Source organism: Panthera tigris, chromosome F3 (genome assembly GCF_018350195.1).
Source record: "Panthera tigris isolate Pti1 chromosome F3, P.tigris_Pti1_mat1.1, whole genome shotgun sequence".
Taxonomy (NCBI): Eukaryota; Metazoa; Chordata; class Mammalia; order Carnivora; family Felidae; genus Panthera; species Panthera tigris.
In genome coordinates, this window is record NC_056678.1 from 12,491,756 (window position 1) to 12,510,883 (window position 19,128).

Consider the following 19,128-nt stretch of genomic DNA (forward strand, 5'->3'; position numbering starts at 1 on the left):
CTGCAAGATCATGACCTCAGCCGAAATCAAGAGTTGGACGCGTAAATGACTGAGCCACCCAGGAGCCCCTAGTGTTTTTAGGTTTCAACAGAACTATAATGAAGCATGCTAACTACATAAATATTACTTTATATAGCATTTTAAATCATTGTGACAGATAAGCCATTTGTTTGTTGGTTCTTGATATTTTCCCATATATCTGAATAAATAATAGCCATCACCTCACTGAATTGTAGCAAGGAGTTACATTATGAAAGTTTCATACATAAAATTTTATTCTCTAATAGAGAAAAGGGAAACAATCAAAATTATTAATATTTAAAATAGCTATAAAATACATTGCCCGCTCTAAATCGCTTGATATCTTTAAGAGTCTTTCCTATGTCCTTGAATATTCAATTCTAGTAAATATCACAGCCAAAGAGTTCCAAGCGAAGTGCAATACTTTGGTTCCATGTTTTAGGAATGATGCGGATAAACCTGGAAATAATTGGTGGGTTGAAAAAATTCTTCACATGTCCTTTGACATTATTATTTCCTTCGAAAATCTGAAAGGAAAATATGAGAAGGTCTTTGATGATGATGTAACAGATATAAAAATCTTATAGGTGATTTTTTTAAAAACAAAGAACACAGACATCATGATCAGAGATGATCTTCAGTCAATTATGAAATCATGTGCCTAACAGACCTCTTTAGGGATTCTACCTCACCAGTGATCCGAGCTGGGAAAATAAAGAAATCTGACGTCTGACGCGGTCCCATTGTAGCTGTGTGACTTCTGGCAGGTTACTTATATTCCCTGATTCTCTATTTCCTCATTGGCAAAATGGGGATAATAAAAGTTTACCTCACAGAAGGCGTTATAAAGACTTTTTTTAAGTATGTACACATATGACAAGTGCCAGAGAGTAGGGGTCACCAACATTTAAAATAAAATGCAACGATATGTGTTTTTACTTATTCTTTTTGCCAAATGCCTTATATCCTCAATTGAACTGTGTTTTATGCCCCCCCTTTTTCTTTTCCAGTTTTGCATTCCCAGCAGGTTCCCCCCAGATTTACATACACTGGAAACTAAATCACTATTTGTTTATGACAGTGATGCTTATCAAGCTAGAAAGACATCCTGGTACAGTGACAGATAAAACAAACTGAACCAACCAAGCGACCAGACAAACAACCCAGGAGTTTAAAAAGAGAGAGAGGTTCAAACTCATTTGCTGAGATAAGTGCTGAGCCCAAGCTGAGCAGTCAGTAAATGTCACCCCCGTCTCCTGCGCTGCCCCTCCACCTGGCTCGAGCCTCACTTCCATTTCTGGAATATTAGGCTCATGTCCTTAGTTTTGCCCCAGCAGCATCTTAACACCATATGACAGGGAATTAAGGAGAATAATGGCATAGTTCATCTTGAAGGAAATTAGTTTCCTCATCAGCGAGGCTAACAATTGTCTCCTGCTTAATAATATGATACAGAAAGCTTTGGGGCATGGGCATTTGCTGGGCATCGGTCAAGAATAACAAGTATACCCAAGGTAATGCCAACATGATGTTATTTCACGGTGGAAAGTTTTCTAGACCCTGTTATGGACTGCATGTTTGCATCCCGCTCAGATTCCTACATCGACACCCTAACCCCCAATGGGATAGTATTAAGAGGCGGGGCCTTTGGGGGGTAATTAGGATTAGAGTAAATCGGGAGGGTGGGGCCGTCACGACGGGATTAATGTACTCATAAAAAGAGGGGGAGACATGGGATCTCTCTCCACACAGAATTCTTAGAGAGGAGGTGCCTGTCTGTGCCTACTTGTCAAATCCCAAAAGCTATGTGCAAATAAATGTAGGGTACTTTTCTCATCACAGCAGCTTTCGAACTGCTTTGTCTTTGCCGGGACACCGGCCGGTACCTTGTCCGCCATGGAGGATTTCTGCCTGTACGATTTCCAATCCACTCCCTGGTCGCTGTAGTGGATGGTGTAGCTCTTCACGTACATTTCCGAGGACAGAGACTTGCAGCCCTGTGTTACAATCGCAGTTATTTTCTTGATTTTGAGTAGGTCAATTTGTAACCACTGCTTGTTGTTGTTTGCCTGTGAAAATGATGAGGACATATGAATGAGGCAATTAAAACCTTTGATTTTTTTTAGATCAAGATACTCAGAAATGTACAGAGCTCAAGAGGATTTCTTTTCTGTCTCATCCCTTAAGATCCTTTCTCTCAGAGGATTTCCCTATTCCTTCGTGTTTGTTGGCACCGGCATATATAAACTTTTACTTGAGTCTCACAGACACTGTACAATAATGACTTACTTCTTTGTATCCCTTCCTTTTCGAGGGCCGGAATTTGTTTTGTTTCCAAGTACTTACCACAATGCATGGCACATGGTTGGTGTTCGACAAATATTTGTTGAATGAACACATAAATGAATCCTACTTGAGAAAGAATATCATATTGCTAAGTTATCTGTAAATATTATTCTCTTAAATAAATTTGTGTAAATGCCATGAGGGTATCAGGGAAAGAATCTCTATTTAACTTACTTTAGAAAAGTCCCACTTTTCTTCCCATTGCTTATATCAACGAGGAGAAGTCCAATTTCTTCTCTTCTGATACTTCAAATAAATGTAATCTTTGAGAGCCTTGATAAAGCCATACCTGGGACTTTATGGCATGGTAGCTGTCCTGCCTTCTGGCCTAACAAAATGCCTAATCATATGTTCGCTGATACATACTTGGAGAAAGAGGATCAGAAGGACTGAGTACGAGAGTAATCTAAGAGAAATTTTCACCTTTGGGAGATTTCTCATGCCCCATAGTCTCATTCAGTTCTATATGAAATAGTGAATATTGACATATTTCTTTATCATCACTTATGTGTACACATATGTATGTGTATATATTTATACACAGATATATGTATATACTCATATACTATATGTATTTTTAAAATAAATTAACTGAATTAAAATTATGTTAACTAATTTTTTGTCAAGTTTGTAACACTCTCTAGGGACTTTGGTGGTTTCTTTTTTAGAAAATTTTTTAATGTTTATGTTTTATTTTTGAGAGACAGAGAGAAAGAGAGAGAGGGAGGGAGAGAGAGAGAGAGAGAGAGAGAGAGAGAGAGCCAGAGCAGGGGAGGGGAAGAGAGAGTGAGACACAGAATCCAAAGCAGGCTCCAGGCTCTGAGCTGTCAGCCCAGAGCCGGACATGGGCTTGTGAACCTTGAGATCATGACCTGAGCCGAAGTTGGACACTTAACCAATTGAGCCACCCAGGCGCCCCAAGGGTATTTGGTGGTTTCTTAGTGTACCTTTAAACTGTATGGTATCCAATCGAAGTTGTACCGGTGATATAGAATATAGATTGCTAGAGGGTTTTTGAAGGCATGAAAATTTTCGTAGGCATGACAGAGGTAGAGACACCTCAGTCTGTGCGTGTACTTGCATAGGTCTGGCTTAGATTTTCAGCCTCTCTAAAGAGACCCTTTAAAGACATATGATCCTAATAGAAGATTAAGTGAAGAAGATTAAGAATTCCAGATTTTAAAATGACAGCATTAAAAATTAAAATCAGCATTTCATCTTTGAAGCCCTTATTATATTACAAAGACTAAGTGCAAATCATATACAGAGCAAAGTATTTCAGAAAGTTGTAAAATACGGAGTAGGGTGACACAGTTATACCATGAACAGATCTAAAGAGTTATCTGGGAAAAATTGGATGACATCTCTATGTAACTTAATCTTTCATTTTTTATCATTTTATTTATATAATTATATTAGTATAATGTAATACATTATTACTTTTTTTATTTTAACTTCTTCAGGTCTGTTTCCCCCTCCATGAAATTGCATAATAAGGGGTTTGGGTGGCTTTGAATGGCGGAAGGACCACTAAACTGTTTATCGGGAGAATGGGTTTCCTGATTCTGCCACCAGACTAAGCGAAAATGATGCGATCTTCTCTGTGTTTAAACTTAACAGGAAAAGTCTGGACCATATGCTTTGTAACCCCCTCACTGTTTTCTATTCTGTGAGTCTGTGATGGACTAGAAATGAGTTCTGAGATACAGATGTCAGTTCCCAAGACTATCTGTGTGGGGTCCAAGCTGTTCTACTTTCTCTACTCCCACCACAGCTCTCTTTCCATTTCTGACAGCCTAACTTAGGGTTAGGACCTGGAATTCTATGGAGTCCAGGGAACTAGAATGTAGGTGTCTTAAGGGAGGGACAAAGGAAGATAGAAAATAAGGAAGGGTTAAGTTGACTGATAGAATTATTCTGGTTTCTGATGCCACCGTAATTTTTCAAGTCAGTTGAAAAGTGCAATAAAAATGAGTCAATATTAACAGTTACCCTAAAAACTAAGACACTGGAATTACTCAATGGGCTAATATTAGGAGCAATATTACTCTCTGGAAGATGCTTATTAAACTTAGGCCACTGATTTATAACCCCGGTTTTGTAGCATTTTACTGTGCCTCCAATTGTCCAAAGGAATGTCACAAAATTCTAAAAAATGGGAACATAAAACATTTAAATAGCACTATTAAGAAAATGAAAAATATTGCTAAATTGTGAAAAAAGAGAGAAGGTGTTGGAAATCAAAATCATTTATCACTAAGTTGTCTTAATTCAGAGGTGGCAAGCTACAGCCCAAGGGCCATATTTGGCCCCCTGCCTGTTTTTGTAAATAAAGTTTTATTGGAATACAGCCATGCTCATGTACTTATTGTTTATAGCTGCTTTCTTGCTATAGTGGCAGAGTTGAGTAGTTATGACTAGAAATGTATGGCTCACAAAGTCTAAAATATTTATTATCTGGCCCTTTGCAGAAAACATTTGCCCAGCCTCGTCTAAATCAAGACTAGACCAAAAACCAAGGAGATGGTAACTTCTCTCTGAGCCAAAGTCAGAGCTACAGCTATCAAGTCAACAGACATCCTAGGTCTAAGGACCTAGGATCATAATCTGCAGAAACAGGAGATAATATTCTTGCTTCCCAAGATGCCCATGTTCCTTGTAGTGAGGGCCGTGGTTTTCTTCTAGAAGGCTGAGAGAACTCCACTCATAGGCGTTATTTTACCTTGGCTTGCCAGGCATTCACACGGCCCTGGGCATTGAGACGGGCACGGAAAGGTTCCCAGTAATCTCCCCACCAAGATTTTTTAAATGAGGAAGCTGTGATTTGCTTGTTTTCTATCTTTCCACTTTCCATACCCAGCGGTGTGGAGCATCCTGTCAAGAGAAAAGTAATGTGATTAATTATGCACCACCAGTATTCCCTGTGTGGTGGTTTGCACTACAGAGGAGACAGTATTAATACTCGGTAACAACAAAACAATCATCGCCGACAGTGAACATTATTGCCCGTGTGCCAAATCCTATTTTTAGGCTCTCCGTGTATTATCTGATGCTGCTAACCACCTCCATTTTACAAATGAGAAGACAAAACCAGAGCAAGAAAGAGTAACTTGCTGAAGTAAGACTACCAGAAGAATCAGAAACTAAACTGGGGCGCAGGAAGTCTGACACCAAACACCGCGTTCGAAATATTTAAGCTCATTTTCCTCCTTCAGAGAATCATGGAAACTGTCTTTTCTTTGAGGTAGAAAATACTCCTAAACTATCTCTGTATATAAGAATATACTCTATTTCTCTTTCTAAGGAAAAGCTACAAAGAAGAAGATCCCTGGGGAGTCACATTCAATATTTTATTTTTAACCCTTTGAGGGTGGTTCATGTTATGAATTTTGCCAAGATGTGAACTTGAACGTCAGGCTTCAAGGCTGGGCTGCGAATGTAAGAAACGTAACTAGTGAGTGAGCCCAGCTGGCCACGCATCATCATCACCTCTGTGACACTTTGTTCTTGTTAGTAAATCATGCTGACATTTTCTTGAAGTGATATCTTTCTCCATGGAAAAAAAAGAGTTTTAAAAAAGAAAATCTACTCTAATAATTATATCAAGAAAGTGTAGAGCTTTTTATTATTATTATTTTTTAATGTTTGTTTTTGAGCGAGAGAGAGAGAGAGAGAGAGAGAGAGACAGAGTGTGAGCAGGGGGAGGGACAGAGAGAGAAGGAGACACAGAACCCGAAGCAGGTTCCAGGCTCCAAGCTGTCAGCACAGAGCCCGACGTGGGGCTCGAACTCACAAACTGAGCCGAAGTCGGATGCTTAACCGACTGAGCCACCCAGGCGCCCCAAGAAAGTAAAGAGATTTTTAAAAAGTAATGCTTCTTGAATAGAATATAAATGTTTTAAATAGATTAACAGAGTTGAATGTCACATTTTAGAGTGGCTTGTCTCTATGACCTGAACAAACTACCATTTACGTCATGTGCCAGAGGGAAAGAAAGGCCAGTGATTTACGGAGCTGTCTCAAGGACTGCTCCTGCTATACAGAATTAGCATTTTATATGGGAGGTGTTACATACCACTGCTAACTGCGCTTTGACAAAATGCCCACGTCCATGCCCCTCGTGGTATCGGCAGTATAATGGATACCGTTATCTGCCTCGATAAGAAGCGGATTCCGAGTTTCAGCTGCTTTGTCCACTGTGAGCCGTGCGAGACCGAGAAGGTACTGTAGCTCCCCAACAGGTGGAGAAATGCACGTTTCAGGTGCGCTATGTATTGATCTCCCTCCCGCTCAGAGCCCTGGGGCAGCTGAGACGCAACGGAAGATTAGCCAGGGCCTTCTCTTACCCCAGATTGCTAGACAGATATTTTCTAGATGCGCTTTGAAGTGAAAGAATGTGGAGAGCTCTACTTCAAGAGTCAGCAAAGGAGCATAGTTGATCAGATTCTTAAACATCTTTGTTCCACACGGCAGAATTTTATTATGGCCATTTGTGAGTACCTGGATTTATTTATACCACAGGTCACATTACATCCCTTGAAAAACAGCAGCTTAACAGAGAAAGAGCTTGAGCGCCTACATTGGGTGCCAAAGAGAATGAAGAGTTCAATCAGAGTTTCAGGAGGTTGACAAGAAGTTTAGATTCGTTGAAAACATTCATCGAACATCTAATATATGCCAGTAATGTTGCTATGTTCTTCTACTGCATTAAAATCTGGGTGACCTGGAGAACGATGGAAGAGTCAGGCCTAGTCTGAACCTTAGTTCTTATTGAAATGGGCTGATGCAGTTATTCTAAGCGAGGGCCCTTCCTCGCAGGGTCAGGGCGGTGCCCATGCCATCCTGGCACTGTTCAGAGATGGTGCCTGCCCTTTGGCTGGTAGAACCAGTTTTGGCCCAGATCACAATGAGAGTTCACCTGAGCAGAACCGGTTTCGCCAAGGTTTTTCTAGGCACCCAAGTGACTGAAGAGAACTAAAAGTTCTAGCCATTCTTCTATATCTACTTGATTCTCTGCCTGGTGGTTGGACAACAATGCGTCTTAGTTCCTTACCGTTAACCTCACAGCCTTGTAGCTCCAAGCGAAGGGCAGCTCTGTTGTAGGATCTGGTTGGAGAGATCCTGATATATCTAGCCACGATGGGTGGGTCAAACTGATTGTCTTTTATTGTAGAGGCATCTGAATTGCCATCAAAATACTAGAGGAAAAAAAGAGGAAGGCTTAGTTATGTAACAATTCTCTATACAGTGATTTTGTAATAAAATTCTGATTAATTTAATATTGTCATTTTCAGTTTTCATGTGACCTGAATTAAGTCTCTTGGTTTTAAAAAAAAATAATTGGAGGGGCGCCTGGGTGGCTTAGTCGGTGGAGCGTCCGACTTCAGCTCAGGTCATGATCTCACACTCCGTGACTTCGAGCCCTGCGTCAGGCTCTGTGCTGACAGCTCAGAGTCTGGAGCCTGCTTCAGATTCTGTGTCTCCCTCTCTGTCTGCCCCTCCCCTGCTCATGCTCTGTCTCTCTCTGTCTCAAAAATAAATAAAAACATGAAAAAAAATTTTTTAAATAAAAAAAATAATTGGAGATCACTTCAGGAAGATGAGGTAGACATATTTTGCCTCGTTCCTTCTGCTGAGTACTACTAAAACATAAGGAGCCTCGGAGAGGGGGAGAAAAGAAGGCAGACTGGCTAGGGTCCTTGGGACCCAAGGAGCAACATGGCGGTGGGCTCCCTGGGTTTTATTGTTGCCTCATATGCCCCAGACTGGGAAGCAAAGAAGCCAGCAACCAAGAAACACCAATGGGTACGGCCAAAAAAAAAAAAAAAAAAAAGTCCCAATGAAAACCTGCTTTCTCTAGCCACAGGCCCAGGAAAGAGCAGCTCAGCAAGACGGAAAATTCTCAGATGATAACCGATCTATGTCCAGCTCAGCATTATAGAAAACATCATGGCCCTTCCTCTACTCACAGCATCAAAGGCCAAGTGGGGAGCCTAGACTTCCATGCTCATGAGATTGTAATGAGGCACCCCAGCACCCTCACTGGGATTGTGTCAGAGAAGGGCAAATAGGAATCCAGGACTTTGATCCCCGCCAGCTCCTAACACGACTCCCACCACCGTCGTATCAGTGGACACTATCCCGTCCCCACCCAACAGCAAAAAGGAGCTCCCCTTTAGTGGAGAACCTGGACTTGGAAAGAGGCTGGAAAGAGCCAGCAAGGAAAGAGCCAGCTAACACAGGAGATAAGAGCCGCAAGACTGAAAACAGAAAAACAGTAGATAAACACAAGGAAACAGAATCAATTCTTTGAAAAGATAAAAAAAAAAAAAAAAAAAAAGGCAAACATCTAGCAAGACTGACAAAGCAAAAACAGAAGAGGTGAATATTACCAACATGAAATTCAACAGGCAATATCACTATAGATCTGCAGACATCAAAAGGATAATAAGAGTATACTACAAACAACTCTACACACAAATTTAACAGCCTAGAGGAAATGGATCAGTTTCTTGAAAAACACTATCTAACTCACCCAATATGAAATAGGTAATTTGAACAGCCTGTAACTACTAAAGAAATTGGATTTGTAATTTACAAGTTCCTGGAAAAAAAAATCTCTAGGCCCATATAGTTTCACTGCTGAATACTAAAAATATTTAAAGAATTAACACCAATGCTAGAAAATCTCTCCCAGAAAACAGAACATGCTTCCCAAATTATTTTATGAAGCCAGTATTACTCTGATACCAAAACGAGAAAAAAAGTACAAAAAAAATACCGCACACCAACGTTCCTCATAAGTATAAGGGCAAAAGTCTTTCAGCTACGAAGTGTAACTGTAACCTGTGTTCTCTTTCCAAAACTGATCAGTAGGGACGATAATTTGAGATTTTCATGATCTGTTCTAAGGTATAGTGCAAATAATTTATTACCAGGGATAGCTAATAATAATATACAAACTAGTAAAATGGTAAGTGATTTACAGGAAAAATGAAACAGGTTCAAAGTTACCAGCATAATGGCAGACTGACGCCTTACATTCTGATAACTTTCTTTGGCAAGGGGGTTAGGGAGGAAGAGAAGAGTTAGGGCTGGTACATACGGGTTATTGGGGATAATCCCGCTGAGCCTCTGAAAGACCCAGCAGGGGACTGTCACTCCGCAGGCAGGGTAGCAAAAAAAAAAAAAAAAATTTCCGAAAAGCACACTGCCTCAGAGCTGCTATTTCCTTCAAGTACACTGAAACAAAGAACAAAATGAAATGTAAAAGTTAGTATTATCAAAACTTGGAGGCCAAGCTCCAAGCTTAAGGAGCATGAGCTCCTTAAGGCACAAAACCAGATTAAATGCCCTACACCATCTCCCAATCTGAGAAGCATGAGCATTTAGTTTGATCGAAAAGTGATTTTTGTGTGTGTGTGGAGTTTTGAAGTTCCATAAATCAGGCTTATCCCTTTAATTTGTATAACAGACCCATGATTTTGCCACTTTCTTTCATAAAGCCCTAAGAAAGCCATTTGTATTTCTACCACCCAGAAAGGTTGTTTTTAAAAAGACATAGTCATAGGCATAGTAGCCTAGTAATCCTAGGGTGAGTCTTGAGACTTAGAAAGAAACTGTCCACAGACCATCACGTTCCTTGTGCTGTTCCCTTTGAAGATCTGCCAGTTTGTCTGGTCAGAGCTGTAGGCCACATAGAACTCCATGGTGTAGTAGGACTTCAGATAGTGTTTGGCACCTTGGGTTTGGATCCCTGTGAGGATGACTTCCCTCTGCATGTCAACCTGCAACAGAGCAAAGCCATTAAGCAGATCTGTCCTTGTCGACAACTCACATATCACCTTCCTTAATTCATTGTGTAACCAGCTTTCTTTAGAACTAAAAAGCCAGCACCCAAGTCAGCAAACTAATAAACTGGCTAGATACAATCCATATTTGAGCACAGAGTACCTGGACTTGAATCCAAGTTTGACCACTTACTAGCTGTGTGTGATTTTTGGAAGTTAATCAGTCCCTCTATTTCTTTGTTTTTTTCATCTGTAAAAAGGATATCTAGGATAATGCTAGAACTGACTTTATAGGGTTCATTTTGAATATGTAAAGCACTTAGAATAGTGCCTAAAACACTGCAAGAACAAGAAAGAGAAATATGAAATCACTGTCATTTTATTATTATAGCACAGTAAATACCATCAGGTTAATAAGATATACCTGGATCCAAGGTTTAAGGTCAACTTCTGAAGGCTTTTCTGTGATCCAAGCATTATATGATCCACCATTGTTTAATCTTGCTAGTTTGGGCTCCCAATAACCTAAATTCAAAAGAGAAAAAAATTTATTCTGAACTTAAAAAAAAACCAAAACATACAACTAGAAATTTCCCAAGTAAGTTTAGTCCCCGTGGAAAACCAGATCTCTGCAGGAGCCTCTATTAAAGTTAGGCAACCAGGCAGTTGTCACAGGCCTCAGTTACTAAGTCAGTTCATGATTATGAAATCTCGGCTTCAGGTCTGTGCTTGGTTGGTGTCAACCACCACCCACCCCCTTTCTTGCATGCAGGTTGTGTTTATCTTTTCTCAGCTATGTTGGTGTGGTTGCTGCTGAGTGTGCCTTGCCTAAGCGGAGGACATGGGAGGGATTATGGGAAGCTCGTGATCCCTTGCAACTGACCTCTTCATCTTGGGAAGGGCTTTGAGGCAGAGTGAGGCAATTTAGAAGGAGATCCTGACACAAAGTGGGTGATCAGCAAAGTTTCTGAATAGATGAATGGTTAGCACAGCAAAGGGCCCTATTAGAGGGCAGTATGGCATGTGGCCAATAGACCTTGGGAATCTGGCTGGAATATCTCATTTGTGATCAAATGTGGAATGGGGATGAATGTGGGGAGTTTTGGAAATGGGCACATGGTCACGAGAGTATGGGATAGGAAGGAAGGAAGGAAGGAAGGAAGGAAGGAAGGAAGGAAGGAGAAAACAGAAAAAGTAAGAAAAAAAGAAAGAAAGAAAAGAAAGAAAGAATGAAAGAAAGAAAGAAAAAGAAAAATGAAGGAAGAAAAAGAAAGAGAAAAAGAAAAAGAAAGGAAAAGAAAAGAAAGAAAGAAAGGGGGTGCTTGGGTGACTCAGTTGGTTGTATCTGACTCTTGATATCTGTTCAGGTCATGATCTCACAGTTTGTGGGTATCAAGCCCTGCATCAGGCTCTGTGCTAGGTATGGAACCGGCTTCAGATTCTCTCTCTCTCTCAGAGAGAGAGATCCACTCCTCGCTCAATCCCTGCTGAGAGGCTGTACTGCCTGTGTAGAGATTCTGACGACCCCTAGCTCTTGGTCTCCCGGGGGAGAGACTCCTTAGGAACATTATACACCAGGGAGGGAGGCGGTGATAAAGGAGTGCCAACAGGTTTTTTGCTCCTTCCTCTACCAGATGAGCACCTTAAGATAGAGGTGCTTTCCTGTGGTAGAGAAAAGCCTGGAGACAAGCAATGATCCATAGATTCAACAGGCAGGGTTGTCACGGATGGTTTTTCAGGCTGTATACTGCACAGTTATAGGAGGTGCCTTTCGTAGGCTATGATGCTACTACTTACCCCAATGCCCAGAAGCCCTGATCTGTGAATCAGCTATGATACCAGTGCTTAGTCCCATTGGCATCTTACATTCTACAAAAAAACAGAACAATGAATAATTTTTGCTTAGAAAATACATATTAACAAAGTAAAATTTCGTGGCTAGAGATTATACCTCTGGTGGGTCAGTGATTCAATAGTTTCACCTACCTTGTATGGCACTGACCTAAATATGTTGGATCATAAGAGGTAAATGTACTCGCAAGACTGGTGCTCTAACAAATAGTGATACCCTAGAGGAAAACCACTGACGTCCTGAAATGCAGTTAGTCTTAAACTGATTTCCATCTGCTTGTATCTTAAAATAAAGCCATTTTACAACATTGCGTACTACCCTTATAAGTCTATGTTCCCAAAAGTTGGACCAAAAATTACAGAGCTATTTACATTCTGATCACAAAAGAAAATACCAGCCACTGAGATACCTGGATGTGGACACAGTGCTTGGTACTTGACAGGTACCTAATAAATGCTGGCTGGCTGGCTGGCTGCATGGATGGACGTATGGGAACTGTTTCTCAAATACTGAAATGCCAAGTTCAGAGACTATCCTAGTCATTGTTTAATTCCTGGTATCTTTTCCCTCCTCTGCTCTAGGAGTCTGGAAAAATTCTTCCACTCACTTTCCCATGAATCACATGTCATGAAGGAAGACTCTTTATACTGGTTCCCCAATTGAAAGGCATGCCTTTGGGCTGAAGCATGTGGTTTAAGTTTCCTAGAAGACTGATGTTTGCAGTATAATCAGACCACGGGTCAGAATACAAGCAGCTACTGCTACAGATTGTACCTCTGTCATGCAGAAGTCCCAGAGTTGAGTATTTCAAACTTAAAAGTTAATAATATTCTAGCAGGGGCTGCCCTGCTAGAAACATCCCATGGAGCTCGGAGTGTACCTCTGTCTATGATGAGAAAAGGTGTTTGCATCCCAGCTCTCTGGTTTTCTCCAACCTCTGTGTCAAGGAGCCACCAACCGGATTTTGATGCCTTCATTTCAAGAGTTTTAAATGAACCTAAAATAGAAAGCGAAGCACGACATTACATACCCAAAGATTAAAAGTTAATATTAGTCGACAGCTGTCAAAGAATCCTAAAATCCCTGCATCACAAGGAGTTTTAGAAAAGAACTTATGAATTATCCATTTCTCTTTAGGCAGGGCTAGAGTTGTAACAAACAGATAAAAACGAAACAAAACAGGGGCGCCTGGGTGGCTCAGTCAGTTAAGTGTCTGATTCGGCTCAGGTCATGATCTCATTGTTCATGAGTTCAAGCCCCACATCAGGCTCTGTGCTGACGGCTCAGAGCCTGGAGCCTGCTTCGGATTCTGTGTCTCCCTCTCTCTCTGCCCTTCCCCTGCTCATGCTCTGTCTCTCTCTGTCTCTCAAAAATAAATAAACATTGAAAAAAAATTTTTTAAATGAAACAACACACACACACATTACTAAAAGTTAATTGGCCCAGACTTTAAAAAATCTCCGGCATGCCTTACTAGAAAGTAACTTTTACTGATCTACATTTAATGTCACAAGCTAACCCATATACAACACAGCTTCACAGTCTTAAGTATTAAAGCGGCCTTGAATGACTCATTATTGGGCCTCAGGAATATTGTATGTGTTTCCTTCCTCCCCTTCATTTCACTATTGTTTCTTTTTTTACATAAGAAAAATAAAAATAAAACATCTATCTCCCATGTTTTCAAATAATCTATTAGGTTTACAGAGTTGGATAGAGATACACATAAACTGACTCAGAAAATCACTGAAGGACGTTTCTGAAACCTCTGATTACCCACTCTGTTATTTCAATGCTACTCATTGCCAGTTTACACTTAAATTCTGCTGACTGTAATTCGTGACTATGTCCCAGATGGTGAATAAAAATTAATAGCTGATGGTCCTCCTCTAACACACGAAAAAAGATTCCAGCCTTCCACTCTCCAACGGAGATATTTAGATTTGAAGATTTGGATGGGCCAGCCAATTCCAGCTTCTCAGGCTCAAGGGAAGGATGATGGATCTGGTAATTTACATTTGGTAAAAAGCCAGAAGTTTGACCTAATCCCCTCTGTCCCTGATTTTAATCAAGTGGGTCTTCATAGCTCCATTAGTGAGCCACTGGCTTGAACAAACCAACCAAGAACACTCTTTCCCCCCACCTTTAACCAAACCAGTCCTGTTTGGACTTCTGTGCCTAACTGAGGCTGACCCACATAGGAAATTCCCAACCAAAGTTCTGGCAAAGGACTGACTGCCCTGCCTAGCTTCTCAGAGCATTTGTGGAAGCAAGGCTGCTTGTTAAAAATGCAGAGTCCTGGGCCCTTGTCTGACATCAAAGTCTCCAGAAGCAAAATCTCTGCCTTAGCATTTATGTTTTAACCGGCTTCCTAGAATTTCACTATGCCTATTGCAGTTTGAGAATCAGGGTCCCTGGCACTCACACCCCCACTCACACCCCTGCAATGCACAGATATGCCTATAAAACAACTCACTGGCACATAAAAATCCTTTGTGATGGTTGGTTTGTTTAAGCCTTTCCATTACTTTGTACATGAAAGCTCTAAATACCCCTCTTATTTTTTAGGTTTTATAATCCTTAAAAACACTCCCCCCCCCCCCCCCCGGCACTGCCCCAACAGCCTCATGAGTCAGTTTAAGATTAAGATTCCTGTAGTCACTTGCCCAAAGGTATCAGGGTCAGAGTGTACGGAACAGAATTCACGGAGGCAAGAATCCCAAAACCCTAGTAAGTTTTTAATCTCCTTCCCGACAGAAAGCTGCTAAAGCAGCCTGAGCCCTGTGGGATTCATTTTGTAATCTGTTTAAGACCTGGCCTACGTGACACAGTGCGGTTTGGAAAAAACTGCGTCAGACGTAACATCTCCGTAGAACCGAGTTGAGCCTGCATGCAGGAGCTGCACGCAGTGCCTACACTGGCTGACTTTGTCATACTCTGTCTGCAGTTTGGGGAAATGGCTGTGCCCAGGATCTGTGCCAGAACCCACTCCTGACCCTTAGGAAGCAAATGCACAGGACGGAATGAGGGACAGTTACATTGCCGAGATCGCCTTCCCTAGCCATTTTTTCCATCCGGGACCTCTTTACAGCGTGCAGATCTTTACCAGGCAGAAGGGGCCAGACCCCTAGCTGGTGCTGTTGGGTGCCGTTTTCCAGCAAGGTCTGGCCGTGAAAGTGAACCACGTGAATGTCTCGGGAGCCGCCCAGGTTCAGCAGGTGCAGCCTCACCCACTCTTGCTCATACATTCTCAGGCCAGGCAAGCTGTAAGTCATCCCATTAATGGCTGCAAGGACAGAGGTGCAATCGATTAGAAATCCATGTACGCCGGCAGAGGGGCTGGTGAGGAAGTAGGAGGCGTCCTGTTCACCACCCATCTTCTTATCACTCCACCCGTCCGGACCCCTGTGTGTCCTGCTACCAGGGGGAGGCTAAGACGGGCCCTCCAGCTCCTCCTCATGCCAGCCCACAGCAGCTTCTCATGTGGCTTCTCACTCTTCACCCTGGACCTCACACTTCTTCCCTGGGCTCCACTCACTTACCCTTGACATTTGCCTGCACTACCAAAACAGAAAGACTGACACGAGCCAGATAGGTGAACTCCAGTGGTTAAAGGAAAAAGTCTGAGAGCACACACAGCACATCACCCTGAGGCCTCCTAAATTCAGAGAAAGTTCCAGGCAAAATTAGGAAGGCAGACCATAAGGGTTCATGTCTATTGTCTCATTTGTATGATAGCTCCTCTGCCCTCTTCCCAGCTTAAATGTCTGGGGTTCTCAGGCTTCATCCACTCTCCCTCGGTGAAGTGTGTGTGTGCGTGTGTGTGTGTGTGTGTGTGTGTGTGTGTGTTTAAAGCACTTCACAAATTTGATCACCTTAAAAAATAATACAAAATTTTACTGATAAAGCTCTGGGCTACCATGCATTTAGCTGAGATTGAAGTGAGGGAAGTTTTTATTAGTAGTGTTTTTCCAAAGTAAAAAGAACTCTATGGGACTTCAGGAACTGCGCGAGTGAATTTTGGGAGCAAAAGGAGTTAAGGTCATTTTGGCACCCTTAAGGTTACATCAAGTAAAGAGTACCTATCTTCCTACTCCTCACACCAGGCCTAACCCCGCACCTGTGCAGGAAATAGATCTCCTAAGAGTGAAACGTGTCTCAAGCAATTATTGGGTCAGCATTGCTAAATCATTACATCAGGATGTGGAATGAAGTCTCTCAACATAGCAGGTGCTCAGTAAAGGTTTGATAAATTGAACTGAGTAATAGAATTCCTTCATTTACTCCCTATTTCACCACTTAGTTACAAGCACGCACTGCACAGGCCAGGTGCTGAGTCTGAGGCTGGGAACTCGGGCGGTCTGCTTACCAAATACCCTGATCAATACTATGCCATGGGGATTACCAAATTACAGAGTACATTTCAAACTAAACTATCCCGGATGCATTTTACTCTTTCTTTGAGGAATCGGAAGCAGTGGCTCAAGGGTACTGAACAGGAAAGGGGACAGCCAGCTGACAAACCTATCTGAGTCTGCAGCCATTGCGTTCCCACCAGCTTGGGAGGTTTTCAGAAGCGTGTGTTTGCCACCCGCAACACCAAGTAGCCTAGGCTGAAAAACCTAGAAATGCTAGAAGAGAAAAGGAAGCTCCGCTCAGAGTTATTGGTCAGCTTTCCATTGACACTCTTCTAGAAAGCTTAAGAGAATCTTTTTAACTTCTTTGTGTGATAAGCAGTCAGAGGGTAGGGTTTTGGAGCAGATCATAAATTATGTTGTTCACCTTCCTCTACCCTCAAGCGTTTATACGGGTGAGATCAGATCAGAAGGGCAGCCTGAGTGTGTAAATGGGCTAGGGGAGGCAAAATACACCTACTTAGCCGTGGCGACTGGCTGGGGGAGGGGTGGTGGTGGCACTGAAGTGGATGTGGTATATAAGTCTTTTTTTTAATTCCTCAAGCAACCTTCTCCTTTCCTGTTTCATGGAATGACCTACCCATACCCAAAGCACAGATCCATCCTGATGAGAAACCTTACAGCAATTCCCTCCATTCATCAAACTCTAAAAGCAGGGCTTCTCAGTCTTCATTTATTTTTCTAATCCCCAAGTCATTCTCTTTGTTTTTCACCTAATTCTAAATTCTGCCTTTCTCTAAAACTACAGTAAAACCTTGGATTGCGAGTAACTTGCTCTGCGAGTGTTCCGCAAGGCGAGCAAACATTTCTAATAAGTTTTAACTTGATAAATGAGTGTTGTCTGGCAATATGCGTTGTACGGGATGCCGAACATCACATGACCACAACTGAGCCAATGGTTCTTGAAATTCGCTTTGATATACAAGTGCTCTGGATGACAAGCATGTTTCCGGGACAAATTATGCTCACAAACCAAGGTTTAATTCAGTGACAATTTGCAGACAAAATTCCTGAATGGAGTTCAGAGTACATTTGCTTTTCCCACTCACCCCTCCCCCCCCCAGCAATGCTCTCTTGCCATGACTCTCCTGTGACCCAACTACCCAGTTTCCTATCTCATTTTGTTCTAGATGCTTCCGATGCCACCTGGGAAGTGCTGAGGGCTGGAACTGTCATGTTCTTATTTAGAAAGTACACATGAGGGGTGCCTGGGTGGCTCAGTCGGTTAAGCGGCCGACTTCAGCTCGGGTCATGACCTCGCGGTCCGTGAGTTCAAGCCCCGCGTCGGGCTCTGTGCTGACAGCTCAGAACCTGGAGCCTGTTTCAGATTCTGTGTCTCCCTCTCTCTGACCCTCCCCCATTCATGCTCTGTCTCTCTCTGTCTCAAAAATAAATAAACATTAAAAAAATTAAAAAAAAAAAAAGAAAGAACACATGAGTGATCACTTCTTCTAGATACATGGTTGTTCCTTTAGATCAAGGAACAGGTTCATTAACTGTTTACACTGCAGAATAGTGCTAATCCCTAAGCTACCATAGACTGATGCACACTGGCTCCTTGTTGGCTGGTTGGGTCAGTTCTGCGGGATCCTGCGCTAGCTTTCAGACTTCTCTGTCCCCTTCACCTGCAGCGCCACCTGCCGGGCGACATTGGAAGCACCTCTTTAGAAGCACCTCATGTCTAATCTTATGAAGACCGAGGGCAGGAATCACGTGCACCCAGGGGGATTTAGGTCAGAGATTAGATCAAAGTCAGAAGACGATACCATGAAACTCGTGGGAGGTTTTTTCTTCAGAGGATGACAGTCTCCAAGTGTTGGGAGACTGGGGTTTCTTTTCATAGTACCAGCTCTTCCTTTCGTCAAAGACCATAAAGAGTAAGACAAATTCTCTCATGTCCACGGGCGTGTTGCTCTCCTTATGAAGTACTCCTTTTTGGCAGATCAGAAGGGGACCTATCAAGCCAGAATGGATATCTTTTTCCTGGAAGACAGCAGGGACAAATTGCACATATTTCGCTCTCTTGCAGGATTTCTTCTGATGATACAGAAAAGGAAACTTCAGGGGCCCCGAGTTGGAAGATTATAAAGAAATAGCTTACTAAGCCTAGGTATCATTATCAAATACTGTGGCATTCGTATTCCCTTCCTCTGATGAATCCTTTATCTCAGCATGGCAGTCATGATAATGTTGCAATTAGTGACAATATCGACACTATTATAATCACTATTGAGCATCTGCCAATATACAAAACACTTTGCCTGTAGTGTCTTATTTAATTCAGACAACAATCCTGTATATTAAATACAAAGAAACTCATTTACTGAACAAATATTACCAAGTGCCTATTGTGTGCTATCTACTGTTTTCTCATTTTTAACTTTTGGAAACTGAGGCCGAGAGAGGTCAAGTAATTTTCCTAGGCCCACGCAGGAAGTGACAGGAGGGTTGAACTCGAAGTCTGTGCTCTCTCTCTCTCCCATGCCCCAAACGAACGAGTCTTGATTTTGTAGCTGTTTCATAAAGGCAGAGCTAAAGAAAGCTAATACTTGCTCGAGGACATTGCAAATAAACGTCTTCCTCTGCAAACGTAGTCACTCTAACCAGGTTCAACAATTTAAGTAATCCCCACTGCCCTTCCTGAACACTTGCTTCTCTCTCGCTGACCTCTGAACACAAGTGGCTGTAGACGACTGGCCACAAT

At 42.1% G+C, this 19,128-nt stretch overlaps 1 protein-coding gene across 1 annotated transcript in view; it reads right to left on the minus strand.

The window, feature by feature from the left end:
• The window catches only part of F5 (coagulation factor V), a 74,763-nt gene continuing 55,635 nt past the window's right edge, over positions 1 to 19,128 (minus strand). Inside the window, exons 16-25 of the mRNA XM_042975831.1 lie at positions 18,191 to 18,407; positions 15,116 to 15,295; positions 12,890 to 13,006; positions 11,955 to 12,026; positions 10,582 to 10,682; positions 9,999 to 10,154; positions 7,421 to 7,565; positions 5,090 to 5,241; positions 1,908 to 2,090; positions 1 to 548 (exon numbers count right to left, since the gene is read on the minus strand). Coding sequence (XP_042831765.1) covers positions 402 to 548; positions 1,908 to 2,090; positions 5,090 to 5,241; positions 7,421 to 7,565; positions 9,999 to 10,154; positions 10,582 to 10,682; positions 11,955 to 12,026; positions 12,890 to 13,006; positions 15,116 to 15,295; positions 18,191 to 18,407 — 1,470 coding nt within the window. The 3' untranslated portion in view covers positions 1 to 401. The remainder of the gene's footprint in view (positions 549 to 1,907; positions 2,091 to 5,089; positions 5,242 to 7,420; positions 7,566 to 9,998; positions 10,155 to 10,581; positions 10,683 to 11,954; positions 12,027 to 12,889; positions 13,007 to 15,115; positions 15,296 to 18,190; positions 18,408 to 19,128) is intronic.